General features: G+C 49.1%; 5 protein-coding genes across 5 annotated transcripts; 2 read left to right on the top strand and 3 right to left on the bottom strand.

Moving 5' to 3' along the window:
- Positions 1–791: 791 nt before the first annotated feature.
- Positions 792–1562, bottom strand: Triagg1_3427 (uncharacterized protein; the record flags this gene model as incomplete). The annotated part of the gene is made up of 1 exon (XM_062897718.1): positions 792–1562. One exon carries the CDS (start codon positions 1560–1562, stop codon positions 792–794), a length of 771 nt encoding a protein of 256 aa, XP_062757416.1.
- A 2057-nt stretch (positions 1563–3619) lies between these two features.
- Triagg1_3426 (CAZyme family GT32) lies at positions 3620–4820 on the bottom strand (the record flags this gene model as incomplete). Its single annotated transcript, XM_062897717.1, has 2 exons — positions 3620–4318; positions 4395–4820. The coding sequence occupies 2 exons, from the start codon at positions 4818–4820 to the stop codon at positions 3620–3622; spliced, it is 1125 nt and encodes a 374-aa protein (XP_062757415.1).
- Positions 4821–8039: 3219 nt separating this feature from the next.
- Triagg1_3425 (uncharacterized protein) lies at positions 8040–12407 on the top strand (the record flags this gene model as incomplete). Its single annotated transcript, XM_062897716.1, has 5 exons — positions 8040–8084; positions 8132–10408; positions 10468–11134; positions 11205–11723; positions 11776–12407. The coding sequence occupies 5 exons, from the start codon at positions 8040–8042 to the stop codon at positions 12405–12407; spliced, it is 4140 nt and encodes a 1379-aa protein (XP_062757414.1).
- Positions 12408–12863: 456 nt separating this feature from the next.
- On the bottom strand, positions 12864–14937 carry Triagg1_3424 (uncharacterized protein; the record flags this gene model as incomplete). The annotated part of the gene is made up of 3 exons (XM_062897715.1): positions 12864–13828; positions 13926–14567; positions 14643–14937. 3 exons carry the CDS (start codon positions 14935–14937, stop codon positions 12864–12866), a joined length of 1902 nt encoding a protein of 633 aa, XP_062757413.1.
- A 2404-nt stretch (positions 14938–17341) lies between these two features.
- Triagg1_3423 (uncharacterized protein) lies at positions 17342–21545 on the top strand (the record flags this gene model as incomplete). The annotated part of the gene is made up of 3 exons (XM_062897714.1): positions 17342–19202; positions 19274–19807; positions 19882–21545. 3 exons carry the CDS (start codon positions 17342–17344, stop codon positions 21543–21545), a joined length of 4059 nt encoding a protein of 1352 aa, XP_062757412.1.
- Positions 21546–22353: the final 808 nt, after the last annotated feature.

Raw genomic sequence — 22353 nt, 5'->3', positions numbered from 1 at the left:
ATAGAGCAATGAGTAACACTTGTCGGAGCACAAGAAAAAAAGACCCAATTTACAATTACAAAGCCCACCAGACTCGGCACATCAACATTCGCAGCCACGGATTGAAGCGACCCACAAGTGGCCAAAAAGAAAGATTCATTCGCACCGAACGGAGCCGGAGCAACGGCTTGGCAATCACGGTCCGCTTTTGCTCCGGCCCCGTGTCCTCGCCACCATGTCTTTGTTCAACATATATTTTCTCTGCTGGACTGGATATTCAACATGTTCAATGCTCAAAGTCCTATAGCGTTGCGACAGTCTTTATTCATCTCTGATTACGCCTAAGCTAACTAGAACTCAAGGCCCACGGGTTGTGTGTGGGAATATGACCACCATGATTGGTTGATACTGAAGGCGCCGCCTTTGACGGAACAGGTTTTTTAGCCTTTAGCGGGCGGGCGGGAGCCTGTATGTTTTTTTAATTGGGTGGGCTACCTGTGGTATGGTGAATCTTCACATAGATCTGGCGTGTAACATCACGATAGGAGTGTCTGATATGTTGACCTGGAGCAGGCTATTGAGCACTGAAATCTGGTCAATACATCCGACCATTGTCCAAGATTAGCTAATACCCGCGAGTGAATCTGGAACTTGTAGTCGCCGCCTTTGGCTGATCAAGATCTAGGGCCGTCAAGTGATCTGGCGGCATCTTATTGATCCTACGCGTCAGCTGTCGATCCTAGTCCGATACATACATGTACACTTTTGAGTTTTGCCTAATATTATTCAAGCGACAATTTGTTCATCTTCATTCACATTTTCGCCGCATCTTTCTGCTCGCCACATTCCCGAACCATACTCGAAATCGCCAACCCCGTTTCCGTTCCCAACCCTTCAAAGCCCCGAACAACTCCATCTCGATCACCCTTTCGCATCTCTTGGCTCATCTTAAACTTTCCTTCCAAATGAGTAATCGATATCTCAATACCAATAATATTCTTCTTCAACAACTCGAGCCATCGTTCGGGTGCCTCCGATACCTCCCACGGCCCAGGCCGGCCGTCTTTGCCGGTGTAGCCCATGATGGACTCTTCGCAATGCTTTGATAAATCGTCTAGCTGCCGAGAGAGAAACTCGGCCGTGTCCTTTGATTTCGAATCGTAGTATATCTTGGCCTTGCCGTAGACCTGTGCGGTGGCATAGTTCCAGGTAGGCGCTACTTTGGCAGTCGTAGGCTTGGTCTCGACGTAAAATACCGGTGGCACATAGTGATGATGGGGAGAAGTAAACAAAACTAGCACTTCTTGCTCCAGGACATTGTTATTGGCTGGGGTTCCGGGGGGTACAGCGTCGGTTATGGCTCTGCTTTGGGGGTTCTGGCGAGCCATGTGCCCTCTCAAGGTGCCAAGCTCGGTCTCGCTGGACTCATCGCTGACGTCTAAGAGAAATGGGATATGGCTCACTTGAATCAGAGGATGCGTATCCGATGGAATGGCGGTGGTTAGGATGCCGAGTGGGAAATCACGTATGAGCTGCCGCAAGGCAGGAATGCTAGATTCAGTGTGGACGGGAGGAAGAAACATGACGGCGAGGTTGAAGACTGAAAAGAGTTGACCGCCTATCTAGATCAGAAGATGGCATATGGCGACTATTAATACTTATGGATATTGCCAATGCCTTGTTTTGTATGACATCAAGTATGTAAGATATGCAGGTAACACGGCCAATTGCCCAACGCATAGCCTACTCGCGATGCCCGTTGTCTGTTTTGGAGATGATATCAGTTTCTTCATAAATATCAAGGGTCAGATGGCATTGATGTGACATGTAAGCTAGTATATCATCCTCCAACTTGTACACGTAAAGGAGATTTCCTTAGATCAATCATCACTTGAATTCGTTGATCTTAAATCCTGTGTCTCGAACAGCATCCAGCTTGAAATCAGTGCTACAAGCCCCACAAATTGTTCAAAGAGGTAGCCTACATATGTGAGTAGTAGAAGCAGCGAAAGGCTATCAGATGGAATAGCCTAAGGCTGTATATAAAAGACAGTTCTTGTCAATTTTACCAAGCATATAAATCACATTCCCATCTAGAGAGATGCCAAGTTGCCAAGGATGCTAATACATTAATCCTCCGAATTTGTTTGTCAACCCCCAGCACTTCTACTCTCCGACAACTCCCCCATGCCAAGAACCGGATTTGAACCGGAAATAAAAAAGAAATCCAAATCCCCGCTTTGCCAAGTCATCTGCAACAATATCCTACTAACGACTTATCTTACACATTTGTTACGCGTCTACAGTACACACAATGTCCTCCAGAGACTTCGTCGGCAACAATCAACTCCCAAGATCGCAACTCGACTTATACCCCTAATGGCTAGCCAGCGTGGGGATACGATCCAAGAGGCTTGGCAGGGGCATCGGTAATACGAAATTGCTCCGAAGTGTGTTGAAGTAGCGCAAGAAACCATTGAATGTCATTTTTCAAGCCACTTGTGCCCCAACTCCAACGCCCGCCAGACGCATTCCGACGAATGAAACCACATGTATTTCATAAATGACGCAGCAATTTTCTAAGGCAGTGCAGTGTCTGAACCGTAAGCCCCTCTATGAGATGAGCGAGATACAATTGGCCTCTGTACATGTACTTTGGTGGTTGAAGTTCAATGATGAACTTTGCTTGAAAGAAAATTAAAAAAAAAAAAAAAAAAAAAACCTTCTTGGCCCATCTCAACAACGCCACTTATATCACAGCACCCAAACATATTTTCCCTCCGTGGAGACAATTCCCAAAACCACATTCCCAAAACAATCATCTTACACAGATTTATGCCGAGATAAGACGCCCCCCCTCCGCCTCAACTTGAACAATACGTATTGTATCTGTATCTGCAGTAAGTAGAGAAAAACTAGTTATACGCTTCTACGCTTCTAGACCCAAACATAAACGCCTTTTTGCCGAGTTCAATAGAACAACTGTGGCCATGCGTAACCAACGGCCAAAGAGGGGGGTGTATGTCACTGAAAGCATGTTTTGCAGGAGAGGGCATACGTAACGCATCTGGCCCTGTTGGTCTTTTGTCTTGGCTAGCAAAATCTTGCGTGTCAGCTGCCGACGCCTGCTGCGTGAGATGTCAAGGTGTAAAAGTTGAATTTCCTAGGGTTATTTCGGTGTCACTTTGCTTGCATATATCATTCTGCTCCTGAGTTTCGACGCTTATGTTGATACGTAGTCTTGCTTTGAAATATCAATGTACCCATCTGTGTAGTTTTGGTGTGATTCCCTGTGCTGTCTAGGGCTCACTATTATAACATGTGAAGATGCACGAATCTGCATATCTACACAAATGATAGTGGTTATCGACTTTCAATTACAATCACGTTATAGAGTAGTAGATGAAGTATAATTGTTATCGTTATTCAATTATTTTGGTATATTATTAGGGGTGCACAAATTGCTCCCAGTCTAGTTTGGTGAGCATTCGGCGTTGTCATATCATTATTCCCTTGCACCGTCCCTGGTTATTTCAACAAAGATACTCCACGCATTAAATCAGATTTCCCTTTTGACCAAGATGCAGCCATTATCGCAATATATATACGTAGAAAAAGTGCCCACACCTCCCCTCGTCCTCTACGCCAGCTTGCTCTCCTTGATGGCGTATGCGACGGTTGACGGAACCTTGCGGAGGCAAGTTTCGCATATTAACAGTAGAAGGTAGTTGATGAGGTATAAGCCGACGAGCAGTCCCACTCCACCTGCAAGGAACCAGGTCCAGGGCCGTGTGCCCAGCCACATGAGGGCATGAGCATCTGCCTTGTGCCAAGTGGCGCTCTCGAGGTCGGTGATGTATGAGCTCAAATCCGGAGGATCAATGACCTGCACGGTGGGCGAGGGTAATGAAGGCTGGCCCAGCAGATAGTCCTTGACAACGAGACTGAGGAACAGCGGTCCAGAAGACATCATGATGTTGGCATAAGGCTGAATCTCGGCCCAAAACCTGGTGATGTCGTAAAATAGGGGAAGCTTGGAGACGGCGGCGGCGTAGGCTGGGTGTCTGGCGGTTGCAATCATGAAGTCATTGGTGACACCGGTGGGCAGGGTCGACTTGAACAGAGCATAGTGCTGTCCCGGGCCCTTTTCCAGCTCCTCAAAGGGAATGGTCTCGTTGCAGAAGGTGTCCATGTCGAGGTAAATGCCACCATAGTGGTGGAGGACGAAGTAGCGGATGGCATCAGCGCGTTGGATGGGGAAAGCATAGCCATCCCAGTTTTCAACAAACCAGGGGTATTCGGCAGCAATGAATTCGCGAGCCAGCTCGTCGGTCCACAGCTAAGAGCCAAATTGCTTGTTAGAAATAGGGGGAAACAGGTATATACATGTATGCAAATCACTTGGCCCGACTCACCTTGTACTCGAAATCTCCGTACGTCTCCTTGCAACTGCGCTGCGAGGCAACCCATTTCTGGGGAATGGTGCTGTTGGCAGTCGTCTGGTGCAGGATGCGAGGGATCTTGGGGTGGCCCAGCTCGCGGTCGTCGTCGTCGAACATTGGCGAGCTCCAGGAGTCGTTGCGAGGGATCGTGATTCGGGGGCTGAAGAGCTCGTCGTTTCTCCGCAGCAGCGTGATGAGCGGCTCGAGCGAGTAGAGCAGCAGGCCGACGATGGTCACGTCGACGAGCAGAAGCAGGAACAGCGCGGCCTTGTTGAGTCTGGGGAAGCGAAGAAACTTGAGGGCCCTGCGCTGGGTGGACGAGGGAGAGCGAGACTCGCGCGCCGGGCGCTCGCCGCGCTCCTCGTCAAACTGCTGCTCGTTATTGTTGTTGTTGAACATTGTGGTAGTCAAGACTGAGGTGCAAAGGGGAGTCGACAGATCAAAAGTTGAGATCAAACACCACGAGACGAGACAGCACAGCACAGCACAGCACAGCACAGCACAGCACAGACGAAACAACAACCGAAGCCCAGTGCAGAGCGTTAGGTGACCACAGACCTCTTAAGTCCCGCAGCGCACGAGATTTTTATCGCTGAGCGAGCCCGCTAGCACACGGCCAACAGCGAGTGAATGGAACAAGGGACGCTGCCGGGGCCGCTGATTGGCCGGGCCCAACAGGGGAGTCGATGCGAGCCTGGGGGCCTAGGCCTGGCACGTTCTAGGGGCCTTTGTTTTAGAACAGGCGCTAGGCTGCAAACCGCCACGGGGGGGAACCTGCGCTTGTACTGTATTTGTGTAGGTACATGGGCCGTCGGCACGAGGGGCTGCTGCTAGTGGTTACCTGTACCTAGCGATGCTGCTAAGGGACTTTAAGGCAAGGAGATTGGGGAGATGGTGATGGAGTCTTGAGAAATCTCGAAAGAGGCGGCGGCGAGGTGGTATCCAGCAGGTACCTGTCGGCCGCTGCTGTGGTGGCGTCTTGCTCCAGGTCGTGTCCGTGGAACCATGCCAGGTACGCGCAGATACTTGTCTCGGCGCCTTGCCAATCTCAGATTAATCACAAGACCCCGGCTTAGCCCCCCCACAGCGCTGGGCAGCCCTACTCCAAAAGGGTCCATGTGAGGCGTCGCTTATACGTGTATCAGTACGGGTATAATTAAGCTAATGTTGCGGTACTGTAGCCTGTAATACTGTAGTTCCTGGGTGCGGCAATGGCGAAACAGAGAGAGAGAGAGAGAGAGAGAGAGAGAGAGAGTGCTGTGCCAAGACACGAGGCAACATGATGCGAATCTGTCGGTCCTGGTGGGTTCAATTATTTTGTCCACGGCACCGACCTCCGACATGGCGGCCGTCTGACGCGCGTTCGCCAGCTTCCAATAGGATCTGGTACCCGCGCGTGCCACGCATTGCATCGAGGCGGTGCCAGGCCGGACAGTGACGACGAGAGCCTCTTGTCTTGTCGTTGTTGTTCGTCCATTTGCTGGACTCGGAGATGGCTCGCTTCCTCGGTTTTGCACCATCTACCACCACTGGAGCAGTCCCTCGTACTGTGCTGTGTTGGTGCAGTTCTCGCAGTCGACGAGTACACGCTGACGCAGTTTCAGCTGCTGCTGGACCCTTTTTTTTTCTTTTCTCCCAAGGTTCCTTTTTCCCTTTTCCCTTTTTCTCTTCCCCATCCCCTCCTCCCCTCCAAGTCGCCACCTCGTGCGTGCAAGATGACTTTTAGCCGGGGCCGATTTGCGCTTCCAAGACCGACTAACCCCCCCCCCCCTTGATGGATGTCGTGTCTACCGTTGCAAGATTCGCGAGGTTCGGGCCGCCACATGTGCTTTGATTGCTTGGAACTTGAAACTTGGACTTGGCCTCGGCCTCGTCCTCGCAGCCATCACGTCGGAATGCTACCATCGTCAGCCTGTCATATCTTGTCTTGCGCTGAAGCTGATGGTGAATGACCCCTCGAGGGCAAGTCATGCGTGCTCTCTTGCTCAGGCCTCGCCGAGGCTACTAATGCACTCATCTCATTCCACAGGAATTCTCTCGACAATCCCTAATCCCTATTGCGGGGTTGAACGGGTGAGGCTAGCGTACGAAGCCGTCTTGGGAAAAGTGGAAGATCTAGGATTGGTGCTGCAGTAGCCGATTGGACTGGAGACTCCAACGCTGTTGATCCCGTTGGAGGCCTGTTTGCAGAGCCAGCCAAGCCAGCATCTCGCAGCCACGCCCTTTGCTTGATGACGTCGGCAGGTACCGTACGAGTACTAAGTCGCGTAGACGCTCTGGAACTTTGGACCTTGGCAAAACGGTTCGCTGGATGAGGAAATGCGAGCGACGAGCATGACGCAGCCGAACCCGCCCGGGATTGGGATTGAAACCCTCGAGGCAAATTGGACTTTGCAACCTGGAAGGTAAAAAGTGGGAGCCCACATGCTGAGCAGGGGTTGCAAATTGGCGCTCACGCTCAGCTGTGAGATAATCCAGGCACATGGCGGCGCGATAAGCTATCGAGGGCCCGGGGAAATAGAAGCGCCGAGCAGTGAGTGGTGGATTGGGAGGTTCTGGTGGATCTGGTCACCTGACTGCGTCATGGTCCAATCTTGCGCTATTCCGTAGGAGGGACCAGGAATTTATTTCCAGAAGCCCACGCATAATAGGGGGTTGCAGTAGGTACAGCACCACTACGGAGTACACCGTACGAGTACACGTCAATCAAGTCCTGTACCTACTGTAATACTGATCCAGTATGATGAAATGGCTGATGTAATGGATATTCTGGATAAAGACTACAAAACATGCGAATATCATTGGATGTGGTGGCTTGATAAGTGGTGATATTGCTCGATATTTGGGGGCCACATCTGTTGATTAATACCTCTGGATGTACCCGCTCAAGGGGTGTGCAAACAAGAGAAGATCAAGAAATGACGAGCATACAGAATCAGGCAATCTACGTGTACATATCAGCCACACTCAATTCCTCCGGAATGGCGAGCGTATTCCTCTATGTCTGCGTATATTCCTTTTGCGGTTTCTGCAGTCAGACGGGACTCAATCCCCACGGAATTGGGTGACTCCAAAAAAAAAAACCAACAAATAGCCACAGGTCATTTTATTGATACTACTGTATATTTTTGTCTACCCCGGCCAGCAACCCTCTCTTTCTGACTCGCTCTCGTTGCGCGTCTTTTGCCCCCCTGTTGCAGACTTTACTCGTGCTGTTGATCCTCAAATAACTCCTGAGCCCCGCCGTTGCTGCATCCACCTTAGTCAGCCGTGAAACATGCATGAAACGTCCAATTTTGCCTGCTTCGGCATCGGGGGGCGGCCACATCTCGAGAGCCCAGGCCAGGCTTTTGAGGCTCCCAATTGATTCCAGCATCCATACACGTACTAATGACCTAATCAAGACACCAGACGCCAAGGGTCTTATCGTGATAGCCGCCCGCCTAAATTTAACTCTGTTGGCCTGGTCGTACGGCTGCACGGGCTATCAGGCTATCAGGATCTCAGAACGAGGCTTTGACGAGGCGGAACGGCTAGAACCAGGTGCTCCGTATCTGTACAGCCGCATGACATTGCCGGGACACTGGCCATGAGCCAAGATCACGGGCAATGCCAGGTATGTGCTCGTATGGGGAACAAACACGCTACCCCACTGCTGCTGCTGTGAGTGCCGAACAAACCATGGCCGCTGACTCCCGTTCAACGTCTAGGCTCTGCACCTGTCCGATGGAAGCAAGTGTACCAAAGAGGCTACCCATGCCGACGGCGTCTTCTGCTGGTTCCATTCCAAGCAGGTCTATGGGCTCTACAAGGGGTACAAACGACGCAATGCCAGGCTGGATGAGCTGGAGAGCGAAGCCCCTCCTTACCTAAAGACAAGCAAGGTTCCTCTTGCGAACCAGACGTTTGACGACGTTCAAGACCAAGAGACTCTCAGGGCCGTACATTCCCATCTCTTTGACAGATATGTCCTCACCGGGCAGGTCATCGACGCCCGCAGGCTTCACCACACCCACTTTTATTCGCTCCAAATCGACTATGGGCACCAAGCATACCTCGACAAGCTAAGCAGCAACCGCCACATCATTCTTCGGTCGCTGGAAAGATTGGAAAAGCGAACTGCGGATGTGCTATACCAGCAGGAGAAATGGTTCGCTTGGGTACGCCGGGCCCAGGAAGAGGAAGAGGCAACTCGTGACAAGGAGCAGAAGAAGATCAAGCAGGAAGCTGCCCTGTTCAAGCGTCACCGAGACAAGTTGCAGGCTAGACTGGAGCAGGCCAGGCGGGAGGAGGAGCAGAAGAGCCAGGATGCCTATCTCGAAGCTGCTTTCCGGGAGCGTATGGAGATGTCAGAAGATGAATGGGAAAGCGATGAGGCATGGGACCCCATCAAAGACACAGACCACGACAAGCGCAACCAGTACGTTGATCTGATCAGGCACTTCCTCTGGATGAATGTTGCAGACATCCGCAGCAGCCAAGATCCCCCAGCCGAGCCTGAGCCCAAGCCGCAGACAGAAGAGGCCGCCGAGCAACAGCAGGAAGAAAACGACCAGAAACCCTCCAAGAAGGGTAAGAAAAAGGCAAAGGCCAAGCCGAGTGCCGTCAAACCTGGCAATCAAGGCAGCGCCGGCGACTCCGATAGAGGACAAGACAAGCTCATGGCCATGCAGCAAAACAAAGCAAAAAAAGCAGCCGATCAACAGATGCCCGACAGGAACAACATTGAAACCGAGCAAGAGATGAGAAAACGCCTGAGCCAGGGGGTCGACAAGAAAATGGAAAACGTTTGGGGTTTCCAACTCGTTGGATCGTTGGAGAATCCCCACGAAACGTTTACGAGAACGGCACCGATGACTGACGACGAGATCGAGACTGCCATCAAGGACGTTAGAGAAATCAAGTTGCTACTCTTTTGTCGCCTGTTGCTTGCTCAAGCATCCTTGTTACCGGCTGCGCTACGTGCTGGTAGTGTGGATGAGTTCCTCAACGACGCTGAGATTGTCGACTCGGATCTACGAGATATCTGCTTGAAGCTGGAGGATCCTTCTCTTCAACAGATTAGAGATGCGTGTGCCGATTTTGCACGCGGGGATGATGCAGAGGCAGATGTTGACGATGAGGCCACGGATGATAGCGATTCAGAGGACGAAGAAGAGTTTGGTGACATGATGGGCGATTATGATCACTATAGGCGTCTCCACACGGACGAATGGTTTGTGAAGAAGTTGGCAGATCGTCAAGGGCTACGGGAGCCACGCCAAAAAACCATCTCCTCTTCACAGAGATCTCGGGTAGCCATCTGTGGCAAGAGCGTGTGGAATCACGCGAGTGAAAAGGCAATGTCTCGAGACGGCTGGCTGCAATTCTCAATCATAGCCAAAGATTGCGACCTCAAACATGCTATTCAACTCTGCCGAAATTGGGCAGAGTTCGCCGACCTGAATCTCCTCACCCTGTGGCAGTTTTTCCCTGCTTCGAATTGGACGTCTTGGGCAAATAACAGGCTGATTCAGCAGCTGCATGAGTTGCAGTTCTTCCCTTACTTTATTGATCTTGAGGCTCAACAACGCAGTCGCCATTTTCAGGCCGGCGGGCGAGGCAAAGGACGTCGCCAGCATGACATGATCGAGACGAGGAATATCATTGTCGGCCACATGAAGCGCCGCGATCCAGTCACCCGCCGCTTTCTGCAGTATCTGACAATGAGAACCGGCGAGCTGTTGGTCCTGGTGAGGGACGGCAGAACTGGTCGCGTCATAACCGCACCTCCCGAGAAGCATCTTTGGACGTATCGCAGGAAGCAGGGTATCGGAAGGGCCTCAAAGAATGAATGGCAAAACGCTCTTGAGGTGGGCCCTGATTACTTTGACATGACGGATGCGCTGAGGGAATGGCGCTTTGGATTCGATGACTATTACGACGTCTTCATCTGGAATCTGGTACCCAACGAGTCACCTCTGCTCCTTTATAATGCCATCATCACGGTATGTTTCTTATGCCACTAGCAGGAGCCAAGCGCCATACTGATAGAACTACAAAAAAGGAACTTCGCACGGCATGGCGCATGACGCAGCCTGCTGATATGTATTCCCACATGGAGCCGCAGCTGCGAAGCCTCACTCGGGAGGAAGATACAATGCGAACCCGCAAGATAAAGCCCGGCGAGCAGGTCAAGAGTCTCTGGGATGTTGTGACAAGCGAAGACGTAGAGTTCCGCCTTTTCAGTACCGGAGGAACATTCACGTCCTTCACGCCCCAGGGTGCCGCCGTTGGTGAGATGGCCAACTCCCCATACCTGTTCTACACCAAAGCCAATACTGTGGAGGATGAGGTTCTATTCCCAGACGAATTAATATCTAACAAAAAGAATGTGCATTTTCGAGAAATCAGAAACCACGTAAGTCGCCTTGAGCACTCGGGGCTCCCTGGTCACAACAAGTACTGGGAGAAAGGCTTGGCGGCGATTCTTGCCGGGGAAGATTTCAAAGAACCGCTTAGCAAGGAGATGGATAGCGATGAAGATAGTATGTGGGCGCTTCCGGCGATATGGAAAACCGGCCTGGAGAAGCTCCTACAAGGGGCACTCTCAGAAGACCAGCGCGAAGTCCTTGAGGAAACTGGCCTTGATGCCATCAAAGAAAGCCACTTAATCGCCGATCGCCTTGAAAGTGCGGATCCTATGGAGGTAATGGAACGTGAAAGATCTACGGGTGAGTATACTTATGCGATTCTATGTAAGCCTTTGATTTTAGGACCAAACCGCTAACTCTCTGCTATCAGAGTTCAAAATGGCGTTTCACAATGGTGACCTTGAACCGGGATGTACCGAAAGGTATCTGCAGGTCCAAGAAATCATCACTACTATGCTCAAAACTGCTCAAGCGGAATCGACTGATTGGGTTTATTACATTGCCGAGTTAATGTACTGGCTCGACGTTGAAGCATTCGACGATGACTACTATGGGGATTATGGTTCAGATCCGTGGTCCCACGCGTTCATTGTTCAAGACATGGTTCAGGCTTTTTCGACCATGGCCATGTTCTTCCCAGAGGTGGACACAACGGCCCATGTGACTGCGTTTCTCAAGTCTGACCAGTATGAGGGGTTCCGGAACTCTGCCCTATTCGATCCCCGAGAACGAAGCAAGTCTCGGCCCGATCGAAGGACCAGAACAAGCTACAAGTACCGCGATGCGAAATTCTGGACGGAGTGGAAGGCTGTTTTGGAGAAGGACCGCCACTTTTCAGATATTTACCCATTCGATTGGAGTCTTGCCATCCGCCCCATCATTGCCAAATGTCAGTACCTCTATAAAGTCTCCAGGAGGAGCAATTGCTAACAAAATCGCAGTATATCGAGCAGGAGTAATGGCCCCCGCACACCTGGAAAACGACTCCCGAATAGTCCCAGGCGTGGCCACGGCCAACACAGAGCCTCATCGCCCAGACCAACTAGACCTCTTCATCAACTACGACGACCCTCGAAACCTATTCCCAGTAAAGTATCCACCTCACTTCATCGGACCAGACAGATGGCCAAAGTTACTGCCCATTGCCGAAGATTTCGCAGTGAAGCACCCGAATGCTCGTTTCGCGCTTCTTCGGATCTGGACGGCGCCGCACTTTTACCCGCTCATGATAGGGATGGGGAATCGGCAGGCGACCAGCTTCCTCGATAGCGTCTCCCGACCGTGGGAGTGGAAGTTTTTGCCCAAGGACATGCCGGGCAGCGAGTTGAGCATGCATAACACAACTGTAAAGGCGTTGGAAAATGTCAAGGAAAGGCTTGAAGATCGGATAGCGTATAGGGGTGATTTGATCCTTGTTATGGCGGAGGATGTGGCTGAGTTGTTGAAGAATTGCACGGCTGTGACGTTTGCTGTGCAGACGAGGCCGTGGTTGAGGGAGATTGATCTGTGGAAGAGTTTTGTTAATGTTGATTTGGGGTTGTTGAAGGAGTTGGATCCTGTGTGGTTGGATTGATGCTCTGGATCTGTCTAGACTTGCTGAATAGATTTGTATCTTGGATCACTTACAGTTGCTAGGATAACAGCGATGACTACATTTTTTTAGTTTCTAGTATTATCACTTATTTTAACTTTGACATGATATATTGGATCGTATGTCTGATTTAAAGCTATGGTGCTTTGTTTGCCGGCTTCAATAGCATCCAAATTCTCAATCCCAATACATAGAAACATCTTTTTGCTAAATAAATTTATATCGTAAGATCACTTACAGTTAGTTGAATAACAGTAATGACTACAATCTCAATTATAACGATGGAAAGTATAACAATCTCCACTCCTTTGTCTGCCCCTTAGACGAAATTTCCCATCCACTAAAGTTTCTCCGGCGCCATAGCCAACCATTCCAACTGTAGAGTCTAGTCCTGTAAAGGCCACCGTCCCACGCCTTCATGCTACCAGATCTGTAATTTCAACTCTTGGAATCTTTGAACCCACTTGTTGCTAATTCGTGGTTGTCAGCTTCCTCATCTACAACACCGTACTTATTGTGCCAAAGCTTCCACATAACCTTGTAGATGAATCGATACTGCTCTTCAGTTTGGACCATGCCCGAACGCTGCTGGCGAAGTTTATCGACTGTCTTAAAGACTAGATCAGGGCCCTCTGAAGGCACATCGTATCTTTCGAGAACTCCGAAGTCGAGCTCTCTCATGAGGTGATCAAGAGCAATAAAAGAACCCGTTCTACCAATGCCAGCGCTGCAGTGAACAATGCGCTGACCGTCTGACGAGCTATTCTCCCTTGACAACTTTATCAATTGAAGAAAGCTCTCTAGGTCGTCTCCCGTTGGAACACCAAAGTCGGGCCAGCGCTTGTAAAGAAAGTGCCAAATAAGGCGTGTTTCTCCTTCTTCTCCTTCTTTGCATGTACGCAGCACCAGCAAGCGCTTTTCGATCGCACCGTCTGCAATGACATCTAGCGAGTCAAGGGTAAGTTGTGCTTTCCAGTTGTCGCCCCATATATTGTCGTCGTTAATGCTCCAAGGGGCGTCTTCTTTAGTCATAGGAAAATACTGGTCGCATTTAAGTGTACCATTCTCAAACATGTCTGTGAGTTGAACGATAACTGCATGTGATGATGCGGTGGTTTGCTCAGCAACCATGCGCCAGACGTGGTTGAATGACGGTTCGGTAGGTCCTTGCATAGCAATATAGTGCAGAGGGAGTTGATTTGGGCTAGACGACGTGAGAGTAATAGGAGAAGCGTTGATGTAGTCGGATGTGTTTTCGGGAACCTGCACCTTAACGCGATTTCGCGCCCAGGGACTAACACTCCCATAGCGATCCATCTTTTCACCTGGTGACTTGTACTTAGGCCATAGCAGCTCCAGCTCTCGGTCTGCTAGGGTCAGTTCGCGAAACTTGATGTCGGTGTCTGTGCGATGGCGTGCAGCGTTAGCAAGAATACGAAGTTTTTGCTAATGTATAATGCATGCATGGTATTAGCGACCATGTGATGAGATATTACGCACTTTTCTTCGGGAGCGACAGAAACACCGGCGACTGGTTGGCGCCTTGATGAAGCAACCGCTCGACGGCTGGTTTGTGCGCCCTTGCTCTAGCCCATGATAGCCAGTTCTGGCCGCAGGGCGTTGCGAAAAACCTTTCGGCATCAGGATCGTCACGTAAATGGATAATTGCCTCCTCTATAGTCCTTGAACGCGATGAAAGTGACTCTCTGTCGATGAGATAGCGGTATCGCACGAGAATTTCATCGATGCCTTTCATTTGTTTTATGATAGCATCTTGTGTGTGGCCTTCTCGTTGAAGTTCCAATCCCCAGCTCACAAGGAGGTAGGCCAAGGTGAACGATCCCTTGGCATTTTCAAGAATGAAGGTCTCAATATCAGATGGAGGTATAGGGGGTTTTAGGACATAGATGAATACTAGTGCGTAACCCATTAGTCGGCGTATTGTGTCTTCGATGCGTTGTCTCAATTGCGCATTACGTTTTTCGGATGCTGATGATGCAGGATCGCCGATGACACCTGCTACCTCAGACCCAACCGAGGAGAAAGACTTGAAAGATAGCAAAGCCGGATCTGGCTGAGCACCGTCTACACTACCATCAATGTTGACCGCATGCTCGGGTGCTCTGAAGGGTGGTTGTAGTTCTGATCATGATGATTCCAGTTAGCATCCATTTACGACTGCTACGTTAATTGAATGTTGTTAGGAGAGGCAGAAACCTTTCAGATCATCCTCCAGCGATTGAAGAAGTTGCTCGTGAATCTCAAAAATCCCCGGAGCATGCTTCAGTCGCACATCGATGGCGTCGAGACCCTTGCCGTTAACCCCAGCGATTATGCACCACTCGCTGAGCTCGTCGTATTGGCTATAGGCCCAGTTTCCCCTTTTAGCGTTACTCGCATCTTCTTGAGCTTTATCACCCCCCGAGAGTTCATATAGATCCTTCTTGCAAGCCAGTGCGATATTCTTGAGCCTTGCAGTGTCTTCAGGGTCTACTTCATTTCCTGGATTCATTATGACCTTGCGTGTAGCGCTGCTTCGCAGAATACCGGTTTGTTGATAACCGTTTGTTTGAAGCAGTGTCGTGCCGTTCAAGCCTCTTGATACCAGCCCAGATTTGGGTTCTGGTATGATGGCAGAATTGTAAGTATAAATACACGTACATGTGATGTGGTGGCGAGACTGAGGGTGGGAAAGACGAGCACAACGGCGGCGCAGCAGCTTGCACAACATGAACTACAAACAAAGGAAGCCGCCTTCAGGTCACAATTTCTTTCATCATGCCTTGGCAATAGTCTTTGTCTATTCTATTTTCTTTGTCGAAAGAGCATTACGCGTACATATCATGTGGCAAATGGGGCTCCTTTGTTGAGCAGTCCCGTCCTTTGGAGCCCTTAGCCAAGAGTTCATGGAGAGCAAACTAGAACTGGATCTATTCCGCAGCGCCGGCCAAAGAACATGCATGTTTCAAATACGTCACTTAACGACTCACAGACCCTAGGTGGAGATAGTTCATCCCTATCAGATAGGCAAACAATGACGAGCATGTTGAGCCAAAGAAACTTCCCGGCCTATGTAAGTGTGCCAAGTTTCTCCGGTCCTATGGTTTGTGAGGTTATGCCGAATGCTTTAAACTGCAGGGCCATTTAAGCGAGCCTCGTGATCGATACTTAGGAATCATTGGCCATACTTGTTTATTTCATAAAGAGAAGAAAACCCCCAAAGCAGAACGTGGCAAATATCTTGAAAAGATTAGAGAAGCCACGTAGCGCCTCTAGAATGCATGTTTCCAACCCCCCCTTGGCAGAGGACGCCGAGCAGTTTCGCCGAGCAGTTTGAAGCCTCCCGATTTGCTAGGTATCGCATGAAAGACTAAGTTAACAAAGATTATGGCCTACTAGAGCTGGATTGGAAATACCGTTGCATTCAACAGGCCTCGAGGTTGTCTGGGCTAAGAGAGGCGGGACTTGGTCTAATTATGCACCGTCGATTAGCATCAAACATTGCATCACAGGTGTACTGTGGCATTCATTTGAGAGGCCCTGCAGCAACAAAGCAAAATAGTCCACGTCACTGGGATTAAGATAAGATATATTCCGTATGCGTATATGAAAGAAGAGATACGTGGTACATCAAATACTAACGAAAGGAGTTGGCCGACGACCTTGCTGTATACTTGTTTATTTCCGTGATTCCGCGCTATTGTGCCAAATCTTTCAATTGGCCTAATACCAGGCATTCAGAGGCAGTAATCTACATATTTATGTACTGAAACGATTTGTCACCACTAACACGGTACCTCAATTACTACTATAGCCATATCCCTCTAGTATCTACTGCTATAGTTATATCACAAGTGGCCATACAATCAAACGTGTAAAAGGATAACAAGTTATTGATGCATTGGGCCGACTATGGATGAATCCTGCATCGTAAAGACGAAAGACAGACATGCAGATCATGCATATCACGGGGGCGATGGCTGGAATGTCGACAATGGGAGATTTCCAGAATGCGCTGACACCTGACTCAGATTTAGACAGTATTTGAGTAACTTTAAGTATGTCCTCCAGTCTGGCTCAATCTCATGCCATTTGAAGGGATACTGTGAGTGTCGTTTGGTGAGACATGACGCAGTACGTCTTGACAGCATGGAGTGCAGAGTATAGAACAGACTAGATGCAGGCATTCGGATCTAGAAGAATCTGATCGCGTGTACGCCTGTTCTTTCCGAGTGTCAAGCTGGCTGTCCCCAAATTTTCCTTGAACAGGATTAAAACTCTCTAAATGGGAAATTGCCAGATCATTCTCTACTCTACATAGATCCTGCCGCTGAAATGAAAATCGACGGTATGTCTCAGATGGCAGCATGCATATTGCCTAGTATACATTCTCGATACTGGCTGATGACATGGAACTCACTCATTCAGCTGCTACATTTACCAAGTTGTATTCATATTAATTTGTATCCAAGATGTCGATCTGTCGCAATGGATAAACTGGAGATGCTGCCTACATGTATATAGGTAGGTTACATCATTACCAAGCAACAGCTGTAATGAACTTAATACAATCGGCAGGCGTCATCTCAACGCATTTTGTGGTTATTTGCAAGAAGGTTCGTAGGTGTGCCGCGTCGCGGTTGCTCAATCCGACATCGTATGGCACCGTGACCGACCTTAGGCATGTTTACATCCCTTCTCTTCATGTTAGATCCAAACGCACGTAAATCTTCGTTTCCTCTTGACAAAATCTTTCAAATATCGATGTCTGGCTGAACACCAGCCGGTAAGTGCTCTTATCATGGTGCGGTACCCTCATATTCATGGCAGCTAAAAGTGAAGTAGAAAGTGATAATAAAGGTCAATCCTAGTACATACTTGGGCCACACTCCAACGCATGCTGCCAACCTTCGACTATGGCGCCCGAAGCTTCTGGGAGGACGAATCGGAATATGGGCACTGGTTATGCCAGTGATGATTCTCAACGATCAGAGACATCTATCAGCAATGAAACAATTGGAAACGACACACAAGAAGCTCAAAAATTGGACTTCTCTCACAAAGAGGTTCTAGTACCACATACGACAGAAGAATCTCGCATGCGTATGCCGCACGACCCCGAAAATACTCGACATGTCGAGCCCGAAGACGAACAAGACCCCTATGGACATCTCCCACCTCACCAAGCGAAGATCCTCAAGCGCCAAGTCGCCACTCCGGAGGTTCAACAAGGCATGAAAGTCATTTACTGCTATATCACGCGTAATGATGCCGTAATTATTGCCGTCTCTTCCATTTTCGCGGTAGCATCAGGTGCCATCATGCCGCTCATGAATATCGTTTTTGGCCAACTTCAAAACTCTTTTCAGGGCTATTCAAATGGCATCGACGACGGTCAATCTCTCACATACAGTGAGTTCACCAACCAGATCACCAAATTTGTTCTCTACTTTATATATCTGGCCATCGGTCAATTCGTTGCATCATTTGTCTGCACCGTGGGCTTCATATACACCGGCGAGCACATCACAGCCAAGATCCGAGAGCATTATCTCGCAAGTTGCTTACGCCAAAATATCGGCTTCTTTGATAACTTGGGGGCGGGCGAGGTGACCACCAGAATTACCGCCGAAACCAGTCTCATTCAAGATGGCATATCTGAAAAGGTTTCGCTAACTGTTGCCGCCATCGCTACCTTTATCACTGCCTACGTTGTGGGTTTCATCATGTATTGGAAACTCACTCTGATCTTATCCAGTTGCCTCATTGCTCTATTTTTGACCACTAGGATCGGCTCCAGCTTCATGCTCAAGAACAACAAGGTCTCCCTTGATGCATACGCCCAAGGTGGTAGTCTGGCTGAAGAGGTGATCAGCTCCATCCGTAATGCTATCGCCTTCGGTACACAAGACCGATTAGCTAGGAAATATGGCGAATATCTGGACAAAGGAGCCAAATATGGCTACAAGATGCAGAAGTCAATGGCCTGCATGTCAGCTACGATGTGGCTAATCCTCTATCTCACCTACAGTCTGGCGTTCTGGAAGGGAAGCAGCTACATTTTGGATGAGATTATTCCTTTATCGAAACTTCTAACTGTCGTATTTTCTATTATTGTCGGTTCTTTTTCTCTTGTAAATGTCATGCCGCATATTCAAGCCTTTGCAACGGCTATTGCGGCTGTTGGTAATATCGCAAACACCATCAACCGCCCGTCGCCCATCGATCCAATGAAGGACGAAGGCGAGAGACTAGGCCATGTGAAAGGTAATCTTTACTTCAAGAATGTCCAGCACATCTACCCATCGCGCCCCGAAATGATAGTAATGGAAAATGTAAGCCTCAAGATCCCAGCAGGTAAGACCACCGCTTTGGTCGGTGCGTCAGGCTCTGGAAAGAGCACCTTTATCAGTCTGATCGAGCGATTCTACGAGCCCGTCGGCGGCACGATATACCTCGATGATCATGATATCAGCCAGCTAAACTTGAGGTGGCTCCGTCAACAAGTGGCATTGGTCAGTCAGGAGCCTACTCTTTTTAGCACTTCTATTTATCACAACATCCGCTATGGTCTCATTGGTACCAAGTACGAATACGAAACAGAACAGAAGCAACGGCAGCTTATTATTGAGGCATCAAAAAAGGCAAATGCACATGAGTTTGTGATGAGACTGCCCGAGGGTTACCAGACGAATGTGGGTGAGAAGGGCTTCCTGCTTTCTGGTGGCCAAAAGCAACGCATTGCGATTGCTAGAGCAATTGTATCAGATCCTAAAAGTGTGTTTATACCGAGCTTGCTCCAACACACCGAATAAGAGGCTTTGGATAACTGACATTGTTACATGTAGTTTTGTTACTCGACGAGGCCACTTCTGCGCTCGATACAAAATCCGAGAGTGTTGTGCAGGCGGCCCTTGAAGTGGCTGCGGCCGGCCGCACCACCATCATCATTGCGCACCGGCTTTCGACTATCAAGGATGCCCACAACATTGTCGTCATGTCTCATGGCCGTATCATCGAGCAGGGCACTCATTCTGAGTTACTCAACAGCAAAGGCCATTATTTTGATCTCGTGTCAGCACAAAACATACTCGGGACTGACGCTTTGACAACTGATGCTCAAGAGGAGCTACATGGCAAAGAACAGCACCTTATTCACGAGATTCCAACCGATTTTGGAAGCGACATCAAGATTCATCATGTGGAATCGGCCCTGGCTGAGATCCCACAAAAGGCGGATTCGAATCATGAGAGAAAGAAGGGCTACACCCTGTGGACTTTGATAGCCCTCATCAAGTCATTCAATGATCCAGAATGGAAGATTATGCTTTTGGGACTGGTTTTCTCCATCATTTGTGGCGCCACTTATCCCGTCATGTCAGGTAGGTAAAAGCCTCCCCCATCCTCCACAGTCTCGACCATAAAGAATGTTGATGTCTGACTGTCGATCGTCTAGTCTTCTTTGCTAAAGAGATTTCGACACTATCACATCCTATAAATGACCAAAACAGGTCTGCATTAAAAAGAAACTCTGACTTCTGGAGTGACATGCTCTTGATGATTGCGGTTGTCCAGTTCATCGCTTACGCACTACAAGGTGCCGCATTTGGCTTCTGTTCCGAGAAACTGATCCGCCGCGTAAGGGAGCGCGCGTTCCGTACTATACTGCGACAAGATGTTGCATTTTTTGACAAGGACGAGAATACGTCGGGAGCTCTCACGGCGTTCTTATCCACAGAGACGACACACGTAGCCGGCCTCAGTGGCGTTACACTGGGAACATTAACCATGATGATGGCGACCCTTGTGATTGGCGTAGTTATGTCACTAGCTGTCGGCTGGAAACTGTCTCTTGTTTGCCTATCTGCCACGCCAGTTCTTCTTGCTTGTGGATTTTACCGCTTTTGGATACTGGCGCAGTTCCAGCAGCGTTCAAAGGCTGAATATGCGGCATCGGCATCTTTTGCATCGGAAGCGGTGTCTTCGATGCGCACTGTCGCCTCTCTTACACGTGAGGTTGGTGTGCTAAACGAATATAGAGAGGCACTTGGGACACAGAGGCGTAGGAGCCTTGTGTCGGTTGTTAAATCTAGTGTTCTCTATGCGGCATCACAAAGTCTGATTTTCCTTTGTCTTGCCTTGGGCTTCTGGTACGGCGGTACACTCATTGGCAAGGGGGATTACGACGAGTTCCAATTCTTTTTGTGTCTCACGACGGTCATCTTTGGATCACAATCAGCTGGAACTATCTTCTCCTTCGCACCCAACATGAGTAACGCGCACCGAGCCGCAACGGAACTCAAAACATTGTTCGATCGGCAACCTACAATTGATACCTGGTCAGCCGAGGGAGAACGACTTGGCAAGGTAAAAGGAAAGATTGAATTTCGTCAAGTATATTTCCGCTATCCAGAACGACCGGAGCAGCTGGTACTTCGCGGTCTCAATCTCTATATCCAACCAGGCCAATATATCGCCCTTGTCGGAAGCTCGGGCTGCGGTAAGAGCACCACAATCAGTCTTTTAGAGCGTTTCTATGACCCTACCGCCGGAGAAATTTATATCGATGGTAAAGATATTAGTACACTAAATATCGCAGACTACCGGTCTTTTATCTCTCTTGTGAGCCAGGAACCGACGCTATACCAAGGGACGATTAAAGACAATATTACTCTAGGCAGCCCCTGTGTCAATGTGCCTGATGAAGCCGTTGAGTTTGCCTGCCGCGAGGCTAATATCTACGAGTTCATCATATCTCTTCCAGATGGCTTTAACACCGTCGTTGGAAGTAAGGGTGCCTTGCTATCAGGAGGCCAAAAGCAGCGTATTGCTATTGCCCGCGCCTTAATTCGTGACCCTAAAATTCTGTTGCTAGATGAAGCGACATCAGCCTTGGACTCCGAATCTGAGCAGTTGGTGCAAGCAGCACTGGATAATGCGTCCAAGGGTCGAACAACTATCGCAGTGGCTCACCGGTTAAGTACTATCCAGAGAGCAGACCGTATCTACGTATTCGACATGGGAAGGATTGTCGAAGAGGGAACGCATGTCGATTTAATGAAGGAAAATGGGCGGTATGCTGAGCTTGTGAACCTACAAAGCCTTACAAGTGATGTTTAGAGGGTATCACATTGTCTCAGCTCAGATTGACGGCGATTTCAACCTGGCCTGCACTTTGGCATGAGAATTCCATATATCTTGGGCACATTTGACTAAGGCTAGTAAAGAGAGCGTAAAGATGAAGAACGGAGGACCTGGTAGTACAAGCGTTAAAGAATGGAATATTTGGTTCGCTCGAGATGGGCGTTGTGTACCGATCTTTCGTGTATACCATGTCGCGCACAACAGAAAGTGTATAGAACCGGCGAATCAGGCCAGTTGGGCACGTTTCAGATATTTGGATATAATGTGGTTCTTGGCACTTAATTCTCAACCCTTCCTTGTTACTGATGTACTTGTGGTGGACTCGTGAAGGAAGATGAATCGAACGCCGAGCGCGAATCGCCAGGTGTGGTTGTTTGTAGTCCGAGAAATGGCTTCCTGATTGCTGCGTTTATACACAGAAGCATTAAGAGAGGAGTTGACTACATGTAATTAGATACTTGACTAAATATTGCGCTCATTACAATTATGTGATGGGGAAATTGCTTTCAAGAAAAGAGTCGTGGTATGTGTCCACCAAAGAGAAAGGACCGTATTTTGGAAGCTGAACAGTAATCTGAAGCTACATGTAGAGACAGCACGAGCATCTACCGACAAGCATTAATCGACCTGGGGCTCCTCAGAGCCATTCTAAGTGTCAATTAGGTAGTTTTGAAATTCGTTGGCTCAAGGATTAAACGTAACATATAATATGCCCAACCTTTCATTAATTGCCGGGTAGACAGCATGGAGTGTTGACGTCCATCTCTTTTGCTCTCCTTGAGAC

The sequence above is a fragment of the Trichoderma aggressivum genome (genome assembly GCF_033847375.1).
Source record: "Trichoderma aggressivum f. europaeum strain CBS 100526 chromosome Unknown scaffold_010, whole genome shotgun sequence".
Lineage (NCBI taxonomy): Eukaryota > Fungi > Ascomycota > Sordariomycetes > Hypocreales > Hypocreaceae > Trichoderma > Trichoderma aggressivum.
Note: the sequence above shows the minus strand (reverse complement) of the source record. Positions and strands in the feature narration are given on the sequence as shown.